Source organism: Lineus longissimus, chromosome 13, assembly GCF_910592395.1.
Source record: "Lineus longissimus chromosome 13, tnLinLong1.2, whole genome shotgun sequence".
NCBI lineage: Eukaryota > Metazoa > Nemertea > Pilidiophora > Heteronemertea > Lineidae > Lineus > Lineus longissimus.
In genome coordinates, this window is record NC_088320.1 from 14878319 (window position 1) to 14904072 (window position 25754).

The 25754-nt window shown below is 40.0% G+C and overlaps 1 protein-coding gene across 2 annotated transcripts in view; it reads left to right on the plus strand.

Moving 5' to 3' along the window:
- The window catches only part of LOC135498016 (NPC intracellular cholesterol transporter 2-like), a 98129-nt gene that overhangs the window by 28027 nt on the left and 44348 nt on the right, over positions 1-25754 (plus strand). The window contains exons 2-4 of one of the 2 annotated variants that reach the window (XM_064788130.1): positions 2349-2456; positions 4710-4879; positions 6042-6618. The exons of the other annotated variant lie outside the window; for it this stretch is intronic. Of the exons in view, the coding sequence (XP_064644200.1) occupies positions 2349-2456; positions 4710-4879; positions 6042-6125 (362 nt within the window). The 3' untranslated portion in view covers positions 6126-6618. Of the gene's footprint in view, positions 1-2348; positions 2457-4709; positions 4880-6041; positions 6619-25754 lie in introns of those variants that run through there. 2 annotated transcript variants of the gene reach the window in all.

Sequence of the window (25754 nt, forward strand, 5' to 3'; positions counted from 1 at the left end):
ATGCTCCTTTCGCAGCTGGTAGAGTGAAATGCCCTGACGCTCAGGAAGAGAGAACGTAGAATCATGGGAATGCTTCGAATATTTCGAATAGGTCCCGAGGAACATTGAACCCTCTTTATATCAGACCTGGACGCAAGGGCGTAGCGGCAAAAAAGCGAAGCTGGCGAAACATTTATAATGGGTCACCGTCACTTATTATTGGACTTATAGCGCATTTACGGGGTTGCAACTATTTTGCTTTATAGTGTCACCAGGAAAGAAAAGCATGCGACCTAACGCCGATCTATTTGTATAAAGTGATAATTGGAAGGTATATAGTAGGAAATATCAATAAAATAATCATTCCATGTCGTCTTTTGAGGGCATTTTTGATTGTAAAAAATATATGTGTACGTCACCGGAGTCTCTGCAATGATAATTTTATCACATCAGTCTCGCGCAAGTAGAAGTTCTTTACCTATTAGTTCTTCACTTATTAGTCTGGCGCAAAGCCAGACGTTTTCCATTACGATTTCACTACGATGTTTGACCAGAAGGAGCAGTGCGCGAGATATGCTAATGAGCAGACTTCCCTCGCTTGAGTTTCGGAAGAATGTTCCATATCGCGCTAAGCTGACCACTGCTGACCATGACAGGCGTGCATTGGACTGGTACAGGTTGGAACTGAACATTGAATATGCTGGTGGTGACGCTTTCTGATGAGAAGTTGGTCGTGACTGATGCAGTATCCTTGGACTTGTCCACAGCATCGTTCAATCATTGCTCTCTGAGCTGGCTTGATTCTGTACTTACCCAAATACTGAGACCAAATGTCTGTTGACTGTGCTTTAAGAGAGACTGGCGCCATGTCTAGTCTCAGACACCAGACAGTCAACAGACACCAAACCCCTCAGACTCAGAAACCACAAACGACCAACCCTTCCTGCTACCTTAATAGTATAATACTTCTGGATAACATAAACAAGCACCCAAAAATGATTATACCCTGCAGAAGACCTCATGGATGAGGAGGCTTCTTCTGTACAAGTATCATCTGGGAACGCATTTCTGGTTATGCCAAAAATAATGAAGGATTATTGAAGAGCTACATACATCAAGTATCAGCTATTGTTTATCACATGATAAGTTGATAACTGTAGCATCATGCTTGGTACATTTGGAACCTTGTTGATCTTGCCATGTAATGTTTAGCCCTAATATGAGAAACAAAAGCATTTTTTGCTAGCAAGGAAGCCAACCAGCTGATTATTCTCTGCCGAAAACCTTATCAATGCGTGAATAAGGGTCATTGCTAGGGCAAACTTTTCCAATGGGCCTAAGGGTTGACCATAGGCACCACCATTTTGGCTAGAACTTGAAATCTAAAAGGAATTTCAAGGGTTGGAGTCGGTTGCTTGCTTTCAAGAGAACAGCCTCTGAGGTTTTGAATCGGTATTCACTTCATTTTGAAGGACTTTTAATTGTTTCTAACCTTTAATGGTGGTGCGTATGGCCAATCCATACTCATGAGGATTTGAAAGGAACGAGTTTGGAATCAACCTTGCACTGAAGGCCTATGTACAGACATGGGCATAGGCCTACACATGTGTATGCTAGTTCCAGGAATTAACAGCCAACATGGCAATAAACAGATATGAACAGCTTGGTGAAATGACATTATATTCATATCACATGAAGTGTTTCATAAAGTGACTTAAAATGCAGTTATAGGAGACATACTGTCCGCTTTGGTTACACGTGGACACGTACAGTTATAACTGTCCGCTAAGTGCATACTGTAACCATAGCGGACAGTCACACAGGTGCACAGAGGTAACCATAGCGGACAGTCTGCCGTATATTTTTGCATTTTAAGTCACTTTATAGAACACTTTAAGCCAAGAGCGTGTTATCACATCTACTATTCTGGTGTACATGCTACACAACACAGCCCGTGCAATAATCTCCACAACTTAGGCAATTATGGTAAAAATAAGCGCAAAAAGTGCCAATAATTCGGCATACAATTACAAAAACACGGATTTTGTCGTCTCCCTACTTTTTATCTCCCTTTTTGATTATGATATAGGCCTACTCTGAGGACGCCATTAAGCCGGTTTTGATGCGTCTGTTTTGCATAGGCCTGTTACACCTAGCTTTTGTACAGGCGCCATGGTGTCTGCCAGTACATTTCTAATACTCTAGGTGTGATGTAAAGTTATGATTTTTAGCTTGATTGCAGTATATTGCGATTCTTTAACCCATACACGTCATCAATTTGGATAACGTTGCGTAGGAATTATTGCAATAACGTAACATCTTCCTGAAATCAATTGACATTAACAAAAACCTTCCCTGGTTTATTTCAGGGTCAAAGGCTGGTAAGGTTGAATCAGTAGACATCGCAACACCCGGCGGCCGCCAAGGGTTTCTTGTGCGAGGAGAAAAAGCAACTCTAACGGTTGTGTTCACTTCGTGTAAGTATAGTAGAAACGCCATCATCAAGAAATTCACCGGCTATTTGCCTCGACTGCGATGGGTGGTTTCTTGGCACCACCCTTTTTATGTATTGGTGCTATTCACGATGACGTCGCGTTGATTCCTGTGTTGTCTATTATTCACCGACACAATGCCATAAGGCCCACATCTTCTATTGCGTTTCACCATTAAGAATATCTTTGCTGCCTCCACTAAAATGGGGCCGGTCCACTGTGCATCAACATCTACATTGGGGACTCTTTAATTCCTATCCAAATAAGCCATGCCATAGGCCCTGAAAACAGAAACATCGATTTATTCTCTGTTACATACAATTGAATATGAACATTTATTACAGAAATATCATCTGAATTATTGTTTTTTATGAATTTACATTTGACAAAATTAATGAAAATTTTGCGGACAGTTTTTTTTGCCGAAAAGTGTCAAATATTTATTTACAAGGTTATATGGGGTTTTCTTTGCAGAAATAGAATTTTCATGCAAAACTCCCCAACTTTCATATACATTATAACCTTTTAGGACCATTAGAAAGGATTTTTCTCTTTTTTCAAATTACCTTCCGAACTTTTTAATTTTACCTGGGGAAATTTGACCGTTTAAGGGTTAATCCGGCGGTCTTATGGGCGATCGTATGACTTATGACACGTCTCTTTGCCAGTCACGTGTCACTTTTGTTTCTATAAATTTAAAACATTTTTAGGCCCACCAACTAGTTATAAGTTTGAGAACCTTTCTTAGCATTTTGGAGATACCGTATACCTGTTACAAACACACACAAATAAATTCCTTGTCGTGAATTTTGACATGATATTTTGACACCTGCTAAAACTTGTACACAGACAAATTAATGTCATTTATAGCTTATTTTCGCAATCAAATTTTTATACACGATGACATATGACTGATATCGACAGCGAGACAGCAACCCAGGGAAGGCTTGGATTGAGGTCTGTACGATATCCCGAGGCAAAATTGAAGTCCTGGTGTTTATTATTTTATGATTGAATTACGTGCGATATCAAGTGACGTCATCGATGTGTATGCAAATTTTTATTACCTAGTCAGAGAGCTTTTATTTTTAGATATTACCAGAGGTCGATGTAATCGAACTTAGGAGCTGGCAATGACAACTGGTAGACGAGGTTGGCTGAACAGTGTAGCTCAAAACCTACAACTTATGATATCTTCTTAACTATTCAATCGTTTTCAATGCGATTTGCACAAGGTTGTCGCAAATGGTGTTGTCTGTATGATCATGATGATTACAATTAAGTGCATTATTGTCTTCATTATTTAATCGCCAATTTACAAAAGGTCCAAAAAATACTTTTTTATTTCTTGAAAAAAAACACAAAAAAGCAATGGTGTTGTAGTACAGCAAATAAGAAGACTTCCTGGTGTGTTTTCATGTTGATATCTTACACTAGTTCAGAAATAGCAGACTTTTTGTGATTGAATATCAACCTTGGATAATTCATTGTGGTGACTTCTGAAACTGTTTCACTACACTGTAAGCTAAGAACATGGCTACCCTCCTAAGGAACTGGTCACACACAATTGTATCCACATAACATAACATAATTATACACAACCAGCAAGATTTAACAAAGAGTGTTCTTTATGATTTGTGCTAAAACACATCTATTCAACAGCCGTGGAAGTGTAATAAGTGACCAGTTGTCCAGTTCATAACGGTGTCAATAACCCTAATAAAAGTATGCACATGAATGGGATAATTATGTCCCTCCTTCAATGAATGAGGTTTGAATAATTGTTGTGCAATAATTGGAATACTAAAAGGTATAACCTATTAAAACTTGTCTTTTCTTGTTAACACATGACTCTACATATTGTGGTACATGGCACACTGCATGTTGAGGTGGTAAAAGTTTTGGCACATTTCAAAGGTAAATAGAAATAGGCCTAGTATCCATTGCATGTTGACATCTTGCAGAAAAAGCAGGATAGCTCGAAACCAAGATAAGATATCAACATGAAAACACCCCAGAAAGTCTTAGTTCTTGCTGTTCTACAACTCTAGTGATTTTTTGGTGGAATCTTTCCTGAAAGTCATAGGTGTTGATATCGATTTGAGCAAGACTGTACATGCGTTATCGAATTGTGTCACGCAATGATGATGGCTACGATGGACCTTAAAACGAATGTTGCCAGTTTCAACTTGTCGCATGTTCTACAGCGGTTTTATTGTTTTTAATATTCATTTTCAGACAGCCAGAGCAAGACTGCTGTTGGAATATTGAAGGGAAATGTGTCCGTCTGGGTACTTTTCACCCTCCCTAATCCGGACGCATGCACACAAGGAGTTACATGTCCAATGTCGAAAGGAACAAGATACACCTTTAAGACATCAGTAAACATATATCAGGAGTATCCACCTGTAAGTTTTTAAGCATCTGACAAAAACATCAGGGCATAGCGACATAAAGTATATCTGAATCATTTTCAAATAAATTCAAAGTTCTAAAAAAGCATACTAAACCACTATCATTTGTCTGCACACAGCTAGCATGGCAGTTTTGAAATTATTTTATGTACATTCACGAATTAGTATTGAATTAGTATTGAAAACTTGTATCCCAAAATGAAGTTACCTAAATTGAAAAATGTAAATTGTAATTGAAAAAGGTAAATTGTAGCATGACGGTCGATATCACGAGGGTGCAGATTAACAGTTATGAAAAGGGACACGTTGTGGAACGATGACTTTTGGAAGTCTAGGGTCGCCACCTCCTTGGGGTCTGATGGACCAGCGAATCGATGCTGGCCAATGACAATCGAGGTGGCTGATCACATGCAATCCAACTAGTCGGCCATTTTAACAGCGTGTCCCTCCATCCAACACCAGAGGCGACTCAACAAATGTGGACTCCTTGTATCACCTATATGGTATGTGCAGCAGAGTTTTCAAAGAGATAACAGACTTCGATTTAATCTTCTCCGATCATTCACTTGATCCAATCAACGGTGGTCTCTACTCCCCAGATTCAAGAGCTAGTCCAGCACCCATCAATGTAAGCCTTGTCCAACTCCGAAGGGCTCAACAACATCAGCTGGTGTGACCTGTGTCCGTTAGCAATTTCAAAGCATTAAATTTTATTAATAAGACATGCTGATATCAATAAAACTGACTATCTGATGCGTTGCAATGGTCGATTTCATCGCGAAATGCGAAAATAAATTAAGCGCGAAAATATTCAGGTTTATAACATTGGGTGATATGAATAAAGACTAGCAAATGCTTTTACTCCGGTTTTGTACAGAAAGGCCTAGTGTAAATGTACATGGAGATTTAGATAAAAGCATTTGCTAGTCTTTATTCATATCACCCAATAGCTCTAATCGTTATTTGACTCGGTAGAACGATATGATTGACGCTGCTACAGTTTTGGGTTTTGCATATTTAAGATTTAGTTCCAATGAATTGATATACTGTTAAGGTGTTAGAAAAGTGCCCGCAACCCCCCCCCCCCCCCCCAAACCACAACCACATATTTCTAAAGGCCGCTGAATTGATATTGATTGGATCTTTCTCGTTTCAGATTCGTGTGGAGTTTCAATTGCAACTGAAGGACGACAACTACAAGGATATTATATGCGTACGATTTCCAAGCGAAATAATGTAGCACATCAACTCTATTATACAAAAGCTTCGAGATCATCTCAAACTAAATTCAACCCACTAGCTGGAATTGTCTGACAGTGCTCACCACAGTATTACATTTGATTTGTCGTTTTCCATGTGTGAATTCACTGCATAACTCCTGAGGAAGAAAACCTTTACTGCAGGGCATTTAAATAGATCGAAAAACTCTGCATTTTGATCTTTGATGGAACAAATAACAATCCAGTCCAGGCACCCTGTTTGAACATTTCAGCTGCTCTGTTAATTTAGGTCAAACGATGTCTTAACATCCTCTCCGGCATAGAAGCTTAAATTGTACAATGGTTCATGGCCAGTCATATGATAAGGCTAGACATGCCAATGTTTTAGTCCTAGGGAAACGGCGCCTTAGAAAATCGTTAAGTTTAGTTTGATGTTCCTGTTAGCATATACCATAGCATAGTAAAGTAGAGAGTGAATAAAACATGGTATGCTTCTAATATGTGTGTTAATTTATTCAACTCCTAAGTGATTCCGCGATACTGTCGAGTTTGCCTAACACCAAATAAGTGAGCTTTTTATACACCAGTCATCTTTTTGTACAGCATTTTAATACATCTGTTTGTAGACAAACATTTGCCTTACAGTTGGGGTTGCCACTGTGTTTCAATATCAGTTTGTTCACATTATTAATCATGGTCCGGATCAGCAGGTGGCTGCAGACGAAACCGCTCTTAGAATATCGAGGTAACATCAAATATGCACAGGTGGCATGGCTAGTTTTGGGTACTTGTGTCCGTTTTAAAAGCGTAACGCCAGTGCATAAACAGCACTATCTATTTGCATTAATAGTCACACCGAATACCAACAGGTGGCAGGGCGGACGAATATCATACTGCGCCAAAACATTTTCGAAAATCGCCGTCGTATAATAGAGGGAGAACAATTTTTTTCCGCGAGATGCATGTCTTGCATTCAAAAACATGTTGTCATCATGTTTCATATTATGTTTTCTTTTCAAGTATGACCTTATGTCGAGCTTTCTCGTACGGCAAAACATAGGGTTTATGTCAACACACTCTAATTAGCAGGACAATACTGTTGGTAAAATAAATAACCTTAAATTATTAGAATCATTATTACTACACACAGCGAAATGGATAATAAATAGTATAAAGCGGAAACTGAAAATGTCAAACGCTAAAAATCAGTGAAATTACAGAGTATTATATAACGCAAATGAATGACTTCATAGTATTTTAGCCCTTCATTGAAATCAAATATCGGCGCAATGCACTTATACTAGACTGTGAAATGGTGCTATTCGAGGGACGATAACCCCGTGAATAAATGAGCCGAACAGTCTTGTCGACCGACAATTCTCACTTGGAAACTACGGTATGCTTGCATGTGCTCAACAGCTATGCACGTTGAACTACTGCGCATCCATGTTTAACGTGGGACAATGAAATTGTGTAATATGCCCCCCCCCCCCCCGAGCCAACAGCCTCCAAGCCTCCCCACACACAAAGTTTTATTCGTTGATTTTGATGAATTTATTTGTCGAGTGAGAAATACTTGATGTTAACTTGATGATCCAAATTGTAATAGTATGTGGGATGAAATACCTGGCTTTCATGCGGCTAACATTTGTATTATGTCTTTCTGACAACATATCAGTCGCATATATCTTGATGACAAATAGAAGTGAGTAAAGAACACAAACCCCAATGGAACCGACTTCATCAACGTGTTGATTATCATTGGAAACAGCGCGTTAAACCACCACCACTTACTTATACCGAAGTCATTCTCTGTTATTCTCTTCTAGTTTATCAACGTGCTTTGACGCCGGCAGCTATATAGGTCTTAATGATGTGAGCTAGGGGGTATTTACGGACATTTCAATGCCATATTTATGTTTTGTTGCATTCAAACACCTTCTCCAATGCCTGTCTAAACCGACGGCCCGTTGCACAGTTCATGTAGATGAAAAACATGACAAAGCTGTTTAAATTGCTCAAAAAGTATGAAATATTGAGAATACAAAAATTGGTCTAGTCGATATCGAGTCTTGAAGAGGATGGAATTAGTCAACGTATTTGTGACATCTCGCCTGGGAGATGTAAAATCAATACCCCTGTGACAGCCGGGTTACTTACATGTATATCACTGAGGAGCCGTGTTGCTTCACAGAGATGTTATGACGTTTTATTTTTCTAATACCGGGAGATTGTATTGATGATGGTCTATTTTATCCTTATTGTCCAGATACCACATGCTAGGGCTAAATTGTGTGAGAAAAGCATTTGTTTTCTGACACTCTACTCCCAAACCAAGTATCAGTTTTGGTTACATTTGAATACCTTTCCCAAGGCTTGTCTAAACCGTCGTCCCAATGCACAGTAGATGAAGAAATTGACAAAACTGTTCAAATTGCTCAGAAAGTAGCAAATATCGAGAACGCCAAAATAAGCATTACTGTCGATATCGAGACCTGAATAGAATTGAATTAATCCAAGTACTTGGGAAAGCCCGCCCGGGAGTTCTAGAATTATAAATATCACCACCACTGTCACCACTCTATGCGTAACCATCTTAATCAATTTGGCTCGCTCTGCGTCTTTCTTGGTGAGATGTCTAGTAGTCGCCTGATTTAGGCTCAATGATATCAAGCGAGTGAAGATTATAAGGCTCGTTATTGGTATCAATGAATTAATAATGATATGAATGACTCTAATGTAGGTGATGTCGAAGTAATAGTTAAAGTACAAAGTTGTGTACTTCCACCAGGGTAGGATCATACGTGAGCAAGGGTCGTAACGAAATGTCACCTCGTACGAGAGGAACAGGGGTATTCGATACAAGAAGGCGCCAAAACAGATTGCGGATAGCGAAATGTAGGCATTCCTCTTTGTGCATAAAGCTGCCGCCAACAGTGGCCTGCAGACTGCAATGAATCGCTCAGTGGCAACACAAAAAGTGATATAGATGGATGCAGTCTTTGAAAAGAATATCAGTGTGCGGAGATAACTGTATGCGTGCGCATGCAACAAAATATACTCGAACCAAAATCCCGTATAGTTATACAGGGCCTGCATTGATTCACCAAATACTTGCGAAATCAAGACTAAACTATCGGTTACTGCTAAACCTTGTAGCAGCACCGAAGTTGATGTGTATGGCCGCTCATGTCCTATACCAATAATTGCAAGTATATTTGCTGGAAAGCCAATTACTGCCATGATTAATGCCAATGGTACATTAACGGTAAAAACCGCAAAATCATAGAAACCAATCAAAGGCAGTATTGGATACAAACATGTTCTATTCTCTCTGTATATAGTAAAGGTAATGGTAGCGTTTGTTGTCGCCATCGCAGTTGGTTTAACCGTCAAATCTACGAGCATGAAATAGATAATTTTGTAACATCTAGTTCACCAGTTGGCATCCCTGAATAAAGAAGCTCTTGGTTACACGATAGACCAATTTTCTGGTCGTTACTGCTGCATGCTTATCACTCTGTTGTGTATAAACGGCGAATAACACCAAATTATAGAACCCAATCAAGCGTTATATCGGATACAAACATAGTCCAAGCTTTATCAATGTGCTAAAAAGAGTGGCCTCGCCAGTTCTCACCATTGTAAATGTTTCTACCTAAAATTCTACGAGCGAATCATCACATTTTATCGAAAAATTCCTACTAACTTTGGCTGTTTCCATCAGGCATTTTGACAGGTGGCTGTCTGGATAAAGAAGCTCTCGGTTAAAGTCAAAATTGATGAACTAATCTTCTGGTCGATGCTGCGTATCACTGCCTTGTCGAGGTGACGTCATGATCCAGATTTATTTGGTGAATGGAATGAGAAAGACCTGACTTATTCAAACTGGTTTTTCAATGTTGCATGAATTACCCAACTTTCATGCGGCGTCCGGTAAACATTTCTGTTTAGGCTTATATATCGCCGACTAACTGGAGCGATTAAATAAAAGAAAACCCAAAGGAAATGATTTCATCAATGTATTGATTATCATCGAAAACAAGGCATCATTATTTGCCAGATATTAAACTTCGTTCCAACATCAACACCTAACGAAGTTCACTTAGCCGCCAATTCGTTTTTCATTCTGTTGGACAATTTCCAATTCCTGTTGGACAGTTCGAACAAAACTCTCTGTAAATTTCTCACATCCTGTCCAAATGAGACTGTCTGTGCATCATCTGAAATTACTTGACAATATTCTCCTTTAACTTATGATATTGAATGACGTAACACCTCCATGTTGGTGAACTCGAACTCCTTTTAGCAATCGGACTGCCACTGCAGAGAACCACCGAATATGGATAGAAACGCAGCATAACGCTCTTCGTCAACCTATCAGTCAATGGGACACGTAATGAGAACAGTGTGCATAGAGATTATATATTTCTGCAAACCTATTAAACGTGTTTCAATTCAATCACACTAGATGCGTACCTTTGAAAAGAAATATCCACCTCGCAACTTGAGAAATTGTTTTTTAATATCGATGTTGTATTCTGTTTCGGTGATACGGATCATGATACCGGTATTTAATGTTTAAGTTTACTGTTGGAGGCAGTTCTTGTGTGTATAGAGGGATTCTTTACAAAATCGCCCCAAAACAGATCGCGAATGGAGAAATGCAGGCATTCCTTTTTGTGCATAAAAGCTGCCGCCCACAGTGACCTGCAGACAGCAATGAATCGCTCTGTGGCAACACAAAGAGTGACACAAAATGATGCAGACTTTAAGAAAAAAATCAGTGTGCGGAGATAACTGTATGCGTGCGTATGAAACCAAATACACTCGAACCAAAAACCCGTGTAGTCGCACAGGACCGGCATCGATTCAACAAATACTGGCGAAACCAATTCTGTCCACAAACTAAAAAAATATGTATTCTACTCAGAACTTCACTCGATGTGTATTAACGTGTCTGACTACGCTTAACCACGCCCTTGACCACACCCTTGTCCCAGACCTTAACTGGGTCCATTGTTTGCGTATAAATTAGCACGTGCCGTAATTGTCTTCACCGGCAGAAAAACAAGAAACTAACAACGTGACAAATCGCGCGTAAAACAAATGAACCAAGCCAGAAGAGGTAAGTCATTCAGTGCAAACTGTGGGTAAAGTTCCTGTGAACAAGGTACCTGGTGTTTATCATCATTGTAAACATCGTTCGCCTGTTGCATCTTGGCCTGCGTACACTGAGACATGAGAGACATGGTTTACATAGGGAGGAAATTCCCATAACGTCATTAGACCATATCCACAACTCCGTGGATATGGTCTATTGTTTTTACTGAGCCGATCGCCAGGACCCGAGAGATGTGGTTTTCGACACGTATCTCCGAAACTGCCGCACGGAACGACCTGAAATTTGGTTAGGTTACGTTTCATAACCTGCTAACGAACAACGTGTACTTTATTTTTGCAGCCGTTGCTTACTTTTTTAGTTTTCGGGTGATTTTTGATGAAAATCGCCGGTTCTGACCCGTTCCGGTAATAGCACTGCCTCCCGCGTTTTTACCGATTACGCAAGTTGCTCAACGTTGATCTGTCCCGACCTGAACAGGTGGGAGGATACCCGCTACATGGAAGAGCCAACAGACATTTCGTCTACTCATTCTAGACTGGGTGAGTGTGAATTTTTCGTGATTGTAATCGCCCTCAAATTTGTGTTGAAACACTGCATCAGACAAAATTAACTCATCAGAGGTCAAGAAAAGGATCTTAAGAATATATATTGGCTGTTAGTTTGGGTGATTATAGGGAGCACGTCCATCTTTTGAGGCAAACTTGTCATCCAAAAGTTTCCAGATCCCCGCAATGGCGGATATACATTCATCAAAAAAATTACGAATTCGGGCAAGTTTCATCAAACTGTGCGCCTTAAACACCTAAGAATGTCTCAAAATCACCCAGACTCTACACATGAGATATACCTTCACTGAAAATAATTGCTGAAACCTCGCTTAACGTGTCGCGAAAGCAACAGTTTTGGAGATCGTTTTTCTGTACATCCTGCTCACTCCTATAGAAATGTACAGTAAAGCACGTATACACGTGCAGTGTAAATGGACACACGAATGTATACACACCTTCTGAAAATATTGTCAGCAAAGGTGATAAGTGTTTGTTCTGAATTATGACAATGAAATTCATAGACTATTAGCAGGTAACAGTGTCTGTTGGTCTGAATAATGAATGATAAAACTTCTGGTGAAGTTAAAATATTTCCTCGCTCTGTTTTACAGCCTGACGGGGATGATCAGCATCTGTTCTGTTCTGCGACCGCATCAGTCACGGATATAGGAGCCTTGACCACGAGGAGCTGATGAGGCAAAGTCGTATAACCGTCTTAACTTTGACATCGGTGCAGTGCTGAATTTGCCGTCCGAAGACAAACCAGTATAATATTCCAGGCGTATTTCGTTCTTTTTCACTGTAATACTTTTACTTCAAAAAGACTGAATAAATAAACCTACTGTGGCAGTTAGTTTAAAAAGATATTATTGCATGTTACGTTTTTACTCTTAGTGCTGATCGGTCATACCCCTTGGGCCTGGCCGTAACCTTGCATACTGGTTGTCTCGATGCCGTATGCTATGACCATGTATATATCTACTGGACTGGTTTGTTGCACCATACCAAAGGAATTCATTGAAAGATCAAGACTATTCCTTCACAATCTACACTGAAAAAGGATTGTTGCAACTAGTTACCCCTATGTTGTAATCGTGCACAAACTGGCCTGACTCGTCACAACCTACACTTCAAAGGAATTCAATGTTCAACTCTCATTTATTGGTCGTCCCAACATTGGGAGCTTTCATCCCCACCAGCCATATCAGAGGGCCAACTGGTTTCCCTCACTCGACCAGAAAACTCGTCAAAAGATACGAAAGATGTTGAGATTCAGATTACATGTTGTCTGCTGGATTCTGACCATCCATATGCTGAGTTGTTGCAGTCCCAGAACCATCGCTATTTCTAGTATTTATGATGCACCTACTGTCACAACCTAATTCAGCTGGTTATTCAGGGTTATTTGCCTCTGATTTATCTGGTTATATCCTGGTGCAAACCTAATTTCTCAACATGACAAAATACTTTCACCAGGGATATGGTCTGCAATTTGCTGTTAGGCGAATTGCCCAATACTAGTTCTCATGAATGAATTATGAATAAGTGCCGAAAATATGGGTAACCAATCGGCGTCGTCAGGTGTGTAAAAATAAATCGCATTCCTATATGATGAAATGCGTAGATGCAATGACGGGGCCGAAGCTGAAAGTCGACCTCGGGGCATTCGGGCAGCTGGAAGACGCTTCCCGCGCTACTAATAACGAATAACGAACAATGAGTTTTACTGTACGATTTGAAACTCAATCAGAAAAAGACTTCGAACACTTTCAGAAAAAATAGATATTGATAAAACAGGGAAAAACAAACATATTGAAGTAGAAAACCGGCAACTCCTTTAAGATGGGGCCCGGAGAGTGAGGTGAATGCTTTTATTTTCGACATTAATCAAAACAAAGGGTTTCATATGACTCATGATCAAAATCATCTTGTTTCAACCACTGCCACAGGGCGATGTAGTCGCTTCTTGCTTCTTTTTGGCAGAAACAAGAGCCAACCTCTAGATTTCACAAGAAGATCGGGAATTCGTGTTATCATTGCAATATCAACTTCGGCGACACTGAAATACCTTTCGCAGGGCTTGTCTGAACCGTTGGCCTGTTGAACAGTAAATGAAGAAATTAACAAAACTGTTTAAATTGCTCAGAAAGTATGAAATTTCGAGAACACTCCAATAGATATAAATGTCTAAAGCGAGACTTGAGTATGATTGAATTGCTCCACTTATTTGAGAAAGCCTGCCTGGCATCTCCAGTGTTATAAATATAACCACCACGGTCACCACTCGATACGTAACCATCCTCATTTGTTTGTCTCGCTGTACGTCATTCTTGGTGAGACGAGAAGTAACCGCCTGCTTTAGGCTAGATAATATCAAGCCGGTGAGGATTGAGAGACTAATTATTGGTATCAATGAATTGATAATGATATGAAGGCTTACTATGTATATCAGATCAAAATAATAGTCAAAGTACAAGTCAGTATAATGCCACCAAGGCAAAATCATACGCGAGCAAGGGTCGTAATGGAATTCGACTCCATATGAGAGGAACAGGGGGATTCTATACAACAACGCCCCGAAACAGATCGCGAATAGAGAAATGTAGGCGTTCCTTTTTGTGCATAGAGCTGCCGCCCACAGAGGTCTGCAGACAGCAATGAATCGCTCAGTGGCAACACAAACAGTGACACAGATGGATGCAGTCTTTGAAAAGAATATGAGTGTGCGGAGATAACTGTATGTGTGCGTATGAAACAAAATATACTCGAACCAAAAACCAGTGTAGTTGTACAAGTCTTGCAATGATTTGCCAAATACTACCGAAACCAATACCAGACTGTCAGCAACGGCTAAACCTTGTAGCAGCACCGAAGTTGATGTGTATGGCCGCTCATATCCTATGCCAATAATTGCAAGTATATTTGCTGGAAAGCCAATTACTGCAATGATTAATGTTAATGGTACGTTAACGGTGAAAACCGCCAAATCATAGAAACCAATCAAAGGATATATTGGATACAAACATGTTCCATTCTCTCTGGACGTGGTGAAAGCAATGGTGTCGTTAGTTGTCGCCATCGCAGCTGGTTTTAACTGTCAAATCTGCGAATATAAAATATATATTTTTGTAACAGCTAGTTCACCAGTTGGCATCCCTGGATAAAGAAGCTCTTGGTTACACGATAGACCAATTTTCTGGTCGTTACTGCGACATGCACATCACTCCGTTGTGTGTAAACGGCGAATAACACTAAATTATAGAAACAAATCAAGCGATGTGTGGGATACAAACATAGTCCACGCTTTATGGATGTGCTGAAAAAAGTGGCCTCGCCAGATGTCACCATCGTAGATGTGTTTACCTTAAAATTTACGAGGAAATCATCAAAATTTTATAGAAAAAAATGCTACTATGAGGCATTTTGTAAGGCTCCTCTCTGGATAAAGAAGCTCTCGGTTCAAGTCTAAATTGATAAACTAATCTTCTGGTCGATGCTGCGTATCACTGCCTTGTCGAGGTGACGTCATGATCCAGATTTATTTGGTGAATGGAATGAGAAAGACCTGACTTATTCAAACTGGTTTTTCAATGTTGCATGAAAAACCGAACTTTCATGCGGCGTCCGGTAAACATTTGTGTTTTGGCTTATATATTGCCGACAAACTGGAGCGATTGAAGAAAACGAAACCCAAAGGAAATGATTTCATCGATGTATTGATTATCATCAAAAACAAGGCATCATTATTTGCCAAATATTAAACCTCCTACCAACACTAACAACGAAGCTCTCTTCGCTGCCTATTCGTTTTTCATTCAGTTGGCCAATTTCCAATTCCTGTTGGACAGTTCGAACAAAACTCTCTGTAACTTTCTCACATCCGAACCCAATTAGACTGTCTGTGCATCAGCTAAAATTTATTGACAATATCCTCCTTTATCTTATGATATTGATCGACGTAAGCACCTCCATGATGGTGAACTCGAACTCCTTTTAACAATCGGACTACCACTGCAGAGAACCACGAATATGGATAGAAATTAGCATAACGCTCTTCGTCAACCTATCAGTCGATGGAACACGAACTGAGAACAGTGTGAATAGAGAACATATATACTAGTATTTCTGCAAACCTATTCAAAAAGTTTCAATTCAATCACAATAGATGCGTACCTTTGAAAACAAATATCCACCTTGCAACTGGAGAAATTGTTTTATAATATCGATGTTGTATTCTGTTTCGGTGATCGGTTTTGTTAAATGCTGAACAACGCCAGAAATCGAACAATTATTGTTGGAGGCAGCTCTTCTGTGTATATTGCTAAACGGTTCATACATCACTGTAACCCCCCCCCCCCCCCCCCAGCACCCCACCGTCCCATCCTAGACCTCTAATCTTTATCCACATGTCTAAAGTTAGCACCAAGGTTACTAAACCGTTAGTAATAGAAATAGTATAACACCGTTAAGACGGAGGTTGATTCAATGTTCATTCCCAGAAGTCATTACCTTCAGGTCTCATGATTCCGGAAACGAGGCACCATTTCTTTAAGTATCTAAAGCACTTGTCCTGAAGCAAATTGAGACAAGGAACACTTGCTCCTACTAAATTTATGTCGTCAGAAGTTATTAAAATGATGTTCAGCTCTCCTGATCATGACGCCACGTTCGGTGTTCGAAAGATCACACTGATAAAATTTCGTGAAAAAAATAATTTTGCTTTGCATTAAAAACGGCAGCTTAATTAGAGTAGTGAGCGAAGATAAGTGTCGTTTTTCATGCGTCTGTTAACTACAGCTCTGGCGGTATTTATTCAGTCCAGGTTATACATAATACGTTCCTGAATTGTTATCAATATCAATTAGGCGAACTTCGCGCATACAGGCTGCACCAACAGTATTCAAATGTTTAGGTACATAACACAATGAAAGTGATTTTAACCCTCCGAGCTGTGTTCAATCGGAAATTAAAATCCTGATGGTATACGTATGTCAGTCACTCGTGACAAAAAGAAGTTTTTGCAGACCAAAAAAACACCGCGGGGTCAATATCGGACTCGATCGGGGAACATCATCACTATTACTTCACACAATGGATACACAATGGAATTCAATTGTGTACCGGGGAAAATAATTCTGGGCCACCCTGTAGATAACCAGGGTCAGTCGTGTGCTCCTATCGCAGCTGGTAGAGTGAAATGCCCTGACGCTCAGGAAGGGAGAACATAGAATCATGGGAATGCTTCGAATATTTCGATAGGACCCAGAGAACATTGAGCCCTCTTTATATCACACCTAGATAGCATAAATACGCACCCAAAAATGATTTTAATCTCTTGTCCCTACACTGCAGAAGACCTCATGGATGAGAAGGCTCCTTCTGTACAAGTATCATCAATGAACGCACTTCTGGTAACGCCATATCTTGATCCACTGGAGTCGCTGAAGACATGCAACTGACGGCTGTTCACTATTCCCAAGAGTCGATTTGTACATTAGTCTATTTCCCAGCTACTGACGTTATCCACTTCTTGTTTCCAATTCTTCCAACATTTCAGCAGGCTCTGTGGAGTTTGGTGTCCCGTTCAAGCTTCTCCTTCACCATTTCTTGCATTAGCATCCTGCCTCTTAAAACCATCGGTGAGATGAGTCCGAGGGGATAGAATATTGAGCAACCTACAGCCAACGCTCCTCTTCTTGTGTTCGCTTTGTTCAGGTCAGGGTTTCTGTAACTAGTTGTATCCTCCAAACCATTCCAGGAGTTGATTCTGTGTCTCTAATTGCTATACCTTCACTCCGATTCACCGACGACTTAACTTCAGCTGATTCTGGCAGTGACTTCAAAATCTCTGGTTCTGAGCTGTACCATCTTACAAGCTGGAATCGTTCCCTTAGATCCATCATTAGACCAACTGCGACCTCCTTTGCCTTCTCTAGTAAATATTATACGACATTCTTGGTGAGATGAGCAGTGGTCGCCTGCTTGAGGTTAGATGATATCAAGCGAGGTGAGGATTGTGAGGCTAATTATCGGTATCAATGAGTTTATAATGACGTAGCTGAGAGAGAAATAACAGTTAAAGAATAATGCTGTGTAATATCATACGTGAGCAAGGGTAGAAACGAAATGACAGCTGGTACGAGAGGAACAGAGGGATTCTAGACAAGAAAGCGCCAAAGAGATTTCGGATAGCAAATGAATAGTAATGAATCGTTCTGTGTCAACACAAACAATGACTCAGATTGATGCAGACTTTCACAAGAATATCAGTGTGCGGGGATAACGTGTGCATGAAACCAAATATATTCGAACCAAAAACCCGCGTTATCGTATAGGACCTGCATTGATTCAACAAATACTGGCGAAACCAAAACTGTCCACAAACTAAAAAACATGTTCTCCACTCAGAACTTCACTCCAGGTGTCTTAACGTGTCTGACTACGCTTAACCACGCCCTTGACCACACCCTTGTTCCAGACCCAAACCTTAACAGGAACTGGACCGTTGTTTGCGTATAAATTAGCACGTGCTGTGATGGTCTTCAGCGGCAGAAAAACAAGAAACTAACAACGCGACAACTCGCACGCTTAAATAAATGAACCGCGCCAGAAGAGGTAAGTCATTCAGTGCAAACTCTGGAAAAGTTCCTGTGAACAAGGTATCTGGTGTTAATCTTCATTGTAAACCTCGTTCGCCTGTTGCAACTCGGCCCGCGCACACAGAGGCATGCGAGACATGATATACATAGGAAGGGAATTTCCATAACGTCATTTCTATGATTAAATTGTGGAACAGTGCGCAAAATATGGGAAACAAAATGGCGTCGCCTGGTGTGAAATCATAAATCGCATTTCTATATGATGAAATGCGTAGATGCAATGACGGGGACGAAGTTGAAAGTCGACCACGGGGCACTCGGGCAGCTGGAAGACGCTTCCTGCGCTACGAATAATGAGTTATACTGTACGAGTTGAAACTAAATTAGAAAAAAACTTCGAACATTTTCAGAAAATGAGGTACTGATAAAACAGGGGAACAACAAACATATTGAAGTAGAAAACCGCCAACTCCTTTAAGATGGGGCCCCCTGAGAGCGAGACGAAAATCTTTATTTTCGACATTAATAAAAACAAAGGGTTTCATATGACTCATGATCGAAATGAGCTTGTTTCAACCACTGCCACAGGGCGATGTAGTCGCTTCTTGTTTCCTTTTTTGTAGGCAGAAACAAAACTGACCCTCTACATTTTAGAAGATCGGGAATTCGTGACATCATGGCAATCTTCGTTGACACTTAAATACCTTCCGCAGGGCTTGTCTAAACCGTTGGCCCGTTGAACAGTAGATGAAGAAATTAACAAAACTGTTTAAATTTCTCAGAAAGTATGAAATATCGAGAACACTCCAATAGATAAAAATGTCTAAATGGAGACTTGAGTATACTTGAATTGCTCCACTTATTTGAGAAAGCCCGCCTGGCATCTCTAGTATTATAAATATAACCACCACGGTCACCACCCGATACGTAACCATCCTCATTTGTTTTTCTCGATGTACGTCACTCTTGTGAGATGAGAAGTAGTCGCCTGCTTGTGGCTAGATAATATCAAGCCGGTGAGGATTGAGAGACTAATTATTGGTATCAATGAATTGATAATTATATGAAGGCTTACCATGTATATGATATAGAAATAATAGTCATGAAGCAAGTCAGTTAAATACCACGTAGGAAAGATCATACGCGAGCAAGGGTTATAACGGAATTTGACTCCGTACGAGAGGAACAAGGGTATTCGATACAAGAAGGCGCCAAAACAGATTGCGGATAGCGAAATGTAGGCATTCCTCTTTGTGCATAAAGCTGCCGCCAACAGAGGCCTACAGACAGCAATGAATCGCTCAGTGGCAACACAAATTGTAATATAAATGGATGCAGTCTTTGAAAAGAAAATCATTGTGCGGAGATAACTGTATGCGTGCGCATGAAACATAACATACTCTAACCAAAACCCCGTATAGTCGTACAAGACCCGCATTGATTCACCCAATACTTGCGAAACCAAGACTAAACTATCGGTTACTGCTAAACCTTGTAGCAGCACAGAAGTAGATGTGTATGGCCGCTCATATCCTATGCCAATAATCGCAAGTATATTTGCTGGAAAGCCAATTACTGCCATGATTAATGTTAGTGGTACATTAACGGTGAAAACCACCAAACTAAAGAAACCAATCAAAGGTAGTATTGGATACAAACATGTACCATTCTCTCTGGATATGGTGAAAGGAATGGTCTCGTTAGTTGTCGCCATCGCAGCTGGTTTTTACCTTCAAATCTACGAGCTTAAAAGAAATTTTTTCGTAACATCTAGTTCACCAGTTGGCACCCCTGGATAAAGAAGCTCTTGGTTACACGATAGACCAATTCTGGTCGTTACTGCTGCATGCGTATCACTCTGTTGTGTATAAACGGCGAATAACACCAAATTATAGAAACAAATCAAGAGTATCGGATACAAACATAGTCCATGCTTTATGGGTGAGCTGAAAAGAATGACCTCGTCAGTTGTCACCATCGTCGATGTGTTTTACCTCAAAATCAACGAGCAAATCAATGTCTACTAGCTTTGACTGTAGCTTCCATCAGTTTGCTCTCTGGATAAAGAAGCTCTCGGTTATACCTCAAGTAAAGATCGATGCACTGATGTGCAAGTCATTGCTGCATATTAAATCCCGTGTCGAGGTGAAGTCATGATCAAGTTTTATTCGCTGATTTTGTTGAATCATTTGTTGAATGAGAAATACTTGACCATGTTGACTTGATGATCCAAACTATGTTGGATGAAATACCTGGCTTTCATGCGGCGAACATTTGTATTATGTCTTGCTGACAACATATCAGTCACATGTATCTTGCCGACCAACAGGAGTGATTAAAGAACACAAACCCCAATGGACTGATTTCATCAATGTGTTGATTATCATCGGAAACAGCGCGTCAAATTGCAAATCGTTAAACTACCACCACTAACTGATACCGAAGTTCTCTCAGTCGTCTATTCGTTTTTCATTCAGTTGGTCAATTTCCTATTCCTATGGTGTACTTCGAACGAAACTCTGTAATTTGCAAACATCCGTTTCAAAGTGAGACTCTTCGTGAATCACATGAAATTACTTAACAATATCCTCCTTTATCTTATGATATTGATCGACGTAAACACCTCCATGATTGTGAACTCGAACTCCTTTTAGCAATCGGACTACCACTGCAGAGAACAACCGAATATGGATAGAAACGCAGCATAACGCTCTTCGTCAACCTATCAGCACAAGATGCGTAATTTTGAAAACAAATGTCCACCTTGCAACTGGAGAAATAACTTTATATTATCGGCGCTGTGTTCGGTTTTTATGAATAGGGAAAATTGTTGAATGCTGAACAATGGAAGAAATCGGTTTAATGTTTAAGTTAACTGTAAGATGCAGTTCTTCGTAATACTACTTAACGGTTCATACATCACTGTGATCATATCCCCCCAATACCCATGATACATTCGCAGTCGCCTGATGATGTTCTCAATAAATCTACCAAGTCTAGCAAAGAAGCCATTTTACACTTCAATTATGCCACTTAATGAACACTATTATTCTCTTCTAATTGATCAACGTGCTTTGACGCCGGCAGCTATATAGGTCTAATGATGTGAGCTAGGGGGTATTTACGGACATTTCACTGCCACATTTTATTTTTGGTTGCATTCAAACACCTTCTCCAATGCCTTTCTAAATGGACGGCCAGTTGCACAGTAGATAAAAAAATTACAAAGCTGTTTAAATTGCTCAAAAAGTATGAAATATTGAGAATACCAAAATTGGCATAGTCTATATCGAGACTTGAATATGATGGAATTAGTCCCCATATTTGAGACGTCTCGCCTGGGAGATGTAAAATCAATACCACTGTGACAACCCGATACGATACAGAGGAGCCGTGTTGCTTCACAGTGATACTGCCATATTTCAATGAGGGGCCGCGTCGCAACACAGAGACGCTAACATATTACGAGGAGAGGCCGTGGCACTTCACAGTGACCATGACGTACATGTATATCATTGAGGAACCGTGTCGTGTCACAGAGAATATGTTATGACGTTTTATTTTTCGAATGCCGGGAAATTGTAATTGATGATGGTATATAATATTCGTATTGTCCAGATACCACATGCTAGGGCGAAATTGTGAGAGAAAAGCATTTGTTTTCTGACATTCTACTCCCAAACCAAATATCAGCCTTGGTTACATTTGAATACCTTTCCCAAGGCTTGTCTAAACCGTCGTCCCAATGCACAGTAGATAAAGAAATTGACAAAACTGTTCAAATTGCTCAAAAAGTAGGAAATATTGAGAACAAAATAATAGGCATCACGGTCGATATCGAGACCTGAATAGGATTTAATTACTCCAAGTACTTGGGAAAGCCCGCCCGGGAGTTCTAGAATAATAAATATCACCACCACTGTGACCACTCTATGCGTAACCACCTTAATCAGTTTGGCTCGCTCTGCGTCTTTCTTGGTTAGATGTATAGTAGTCGCCTGATTTAGGCTCAATGATATCAAGCGAGTGAAGATTATAAGGCTCGTTATTGGTATCAATGAATTAATAATGATATGAATGACTATAATGTAGGTGATGTGGAAGTAATAGTTAAAGTACAAAGATGTGATCTTCCACCGGGGTAGGATCATACGCGAACAAGGGTCGTAACGGAATGTGACTCCGATTGAGAGGAACAGAGGGATTCGATACAAGAGAGCGCCAAAACAGATTGCGGATAGCGAAATGTAGGCATTCCTCTTTGTGCATAAAGCTGCCGCCAACAGTGGCCTGCAGACAGCAATGAATCGCTCTGTGGCCACACAAATAGTGATATAGATGGATGCAGTCTTTGAAAAGAAATTCAGTGTAAGGAGATAATTGTATGCGTGCGCATGAAACAAAATATATTTGAACCAAAACCCCGTATGGTTGTACAAGAACTGCATTGATTCACCCAATACTTGCGAAACCAAGACTAAACTATCGGTTACTGCTAAACCTTGCAGCAGCACCGAAGTCGATGTGTATGGCCGCTCATGTCCTATACCAATAATTGCAAGTATATTTGCTGGAAAGCCAATTACTGTCATGATTAATGTTAATTGTACATTAATGGTGAAAACCGCCAAATCATAGAAACCAATCAAGGGATTAATTGGATACAAACATGTTCCCTTCTCCCTGGATATGGTGAAAGGAATGGCGTCGTTTGTCGTCGCCATCGCAACTGGTTTTAACCGTCAAAACTACGAGCATGAAATAAATATTTTTGTAACATTCAGTTCACCAGTTGTCACCCCTGGATAAAGAAGCTCTTGGTTACACGATAGACCAATTCTGGTCGTTACTGCTGCATGCTTATCACTCTGTTGTGTATAAACGGCGAATTACACCAAATTATAGAAACAAATCAAGAGATGTGTCGTATACAAACATAGTCCACGCTTTATGGATGTGCTGAAAAAAGTGGCCTCGCCAGTTCTCACTATTGTATATGTTTCTACCTAAAAGTCTACGAGCGAATCATCACATTTTTATAGAAAAAATGCTACTAGCTTTGGCTGTAGTTTCCATCAGGCATTTTGACAGGTGGCTCTCTGGATAAAGAAGCTCTCGGTTCAAGTCAAGATTGGTAAACTAATCTTCTGGTCGATGCTGCGTATCACTGCCTTGTCGAGGTGACGTCATGATCCAGATTTATTTGGTGAATGGAATGAGAAAGACCTGACTTATTTAAACTGGTTTTTCAATGTTGCATGAAAAACCGAACTTTCTTTCAGCGTCCGGTAAACATTTGTGTTTTGGCTTATATATCGCCGACTAACTGGAGCGATAAAATAAAAGAAAACCCGAAGGAAATGATTTCATCAATGTATTGATTATCATCGAAAACAAGGCATCATTATTGGCCAAATATTAAAATTTGTTCCAACACTAACACTTAACGAAGTTCTCTTAGCCGCCTATTCGTTTTTCATTAAGTTGGCCAATTTCCAATTCCTGTTGGACAGTTCGAACAAAATTCTCTGTAAATTTCTCACATCCTGTCCAAATGAGACTGTCTGTGCATCATCTGAAATTACTTGACAATATCCTCCTTTAACTTATGATATTGATCGACGTAAACACCTCCATGATGGTGAACTCGAACTCCTTTTAGCAATCGGACTACCACTGCAGAGAACCACCGAATATGGATAGAAACGCAGCATAACGCTCTTCGTCAACCTATCAGTCAATGGGACACGTAATGAGAACAGTGTAAATAGAGATTATATATTTCTGCAAACCTATTAAATGTATTCAATCACACTAGATGCGTACCTTTGAAAAGAAATATCCACCTCGCAACTTGAGAAATTGTTTTATAATATCGATGTTGTATTCTGTTTCGGTGATACGGATCATGATACCGGTATTTAATATTTACAGTTGGAAGTTGCTTGAGGAAGTTGCTTGAGGCTAGATAATATCAAGCCGGTGAGGATTGAGAGACTAATTATTGGTATCAATGAATTAATAATGATATGAAGGCTTACTATGTATATGGTAAAGAAATAATAGTCAAAGTACAAGTCAGTATAATGCCACCAAGGCAAGATCATACGCGAACAAGGGTCGTAACTGAATGCGACTCCGTATGAGAGGAACAGGGGGATTCTATACAAAAACGCCCCGAAACAGATCGCGAATAGTGAAATGTAGGCGTTCCTTTTTGTGCATATAGCTGCCGCCCACAGAGGTCTGCAGACAGCAATGAATCGCTCTGTGGCAACACAAACAGTGACACAGATGGATGCAGTCTTTGAAAAGAATATCAGTGTGCGGAGATAACTGTATGCTTGCACATGAAACAAAATATACTCGAACCAAAAACCAGTGTAGATGTACAAGTTTTGCAGTGATTTTCCAAATAATACCGAAACCAAGACCAGGCTGTCAGTAACCGCTAAACCTTGTAGCAGCACAGAAGTTGATGTGTATGGCCGCTCATGTCCTATACCAATAATCGCAAGTATATTTGCTGGAAAGCCAATTACTGCCATGATTAATGTTAATGGTACATTAACGGTGAAAATCGCCCAATCATAGAAACCAATCAAAGGTAGTATTTGATTAAAACATATTCCATTCTCTCTGGATATGGTGAAAGGAATGGCCTCGTTAGTTGCCGCCATCGCAGCTGGTTTTAACCATCAAATCTACGAGCATGAAATATTAAGTTGGCACCCCTGGATAAAGAAGCTCTTGGTTACACGATAGACCAATTCTGGTCGTTACTGCGACATGCGTATCACTCTGTTGTGTATAAACGGCGAATAACACCAAATTATAGAAACAAATCAGGAGATGTATCGGATACAAACATAGTCCACGCTTTATGGATGTGCTGAAAAGAGAGCAAATCATCACATTTTTATAGAAAAATTGCTACTAGCTTTGGCTGTTTCCATCAGGCATTTTGACAAGTAGCTCTCTGGATAAAGAAGCTCTCGGTTCAAGTCAAGTTCAAGATTGATAAACTAATCTTCTGGTCGATGCTGCGTATCACTGCCTTGTCGAGGTGACGTCATGATCCAGATTTATTTGGTGAATGGAATGAAAAAGACCTGACTTATTCAAACTGGTTTTTCAATGTTGCATGAAATACCCAACTCTCATGCGGCGTCCGGTAAACATTTGTGTTTAGGCTTATATATCGCTGACAAACTGGAGCGATTGAATAAAAGAAAACCCCAAGGAAATGATTTCATCAATGTATTGATTATCATCGAAAACAAGGCATCATTATTTGCCAGATATTAAACCTCCTACCAACATAAACACTTAACGAAGTTCTCTTAGCCGCCTATTCGTTTTTCATTAAGTTGGCCA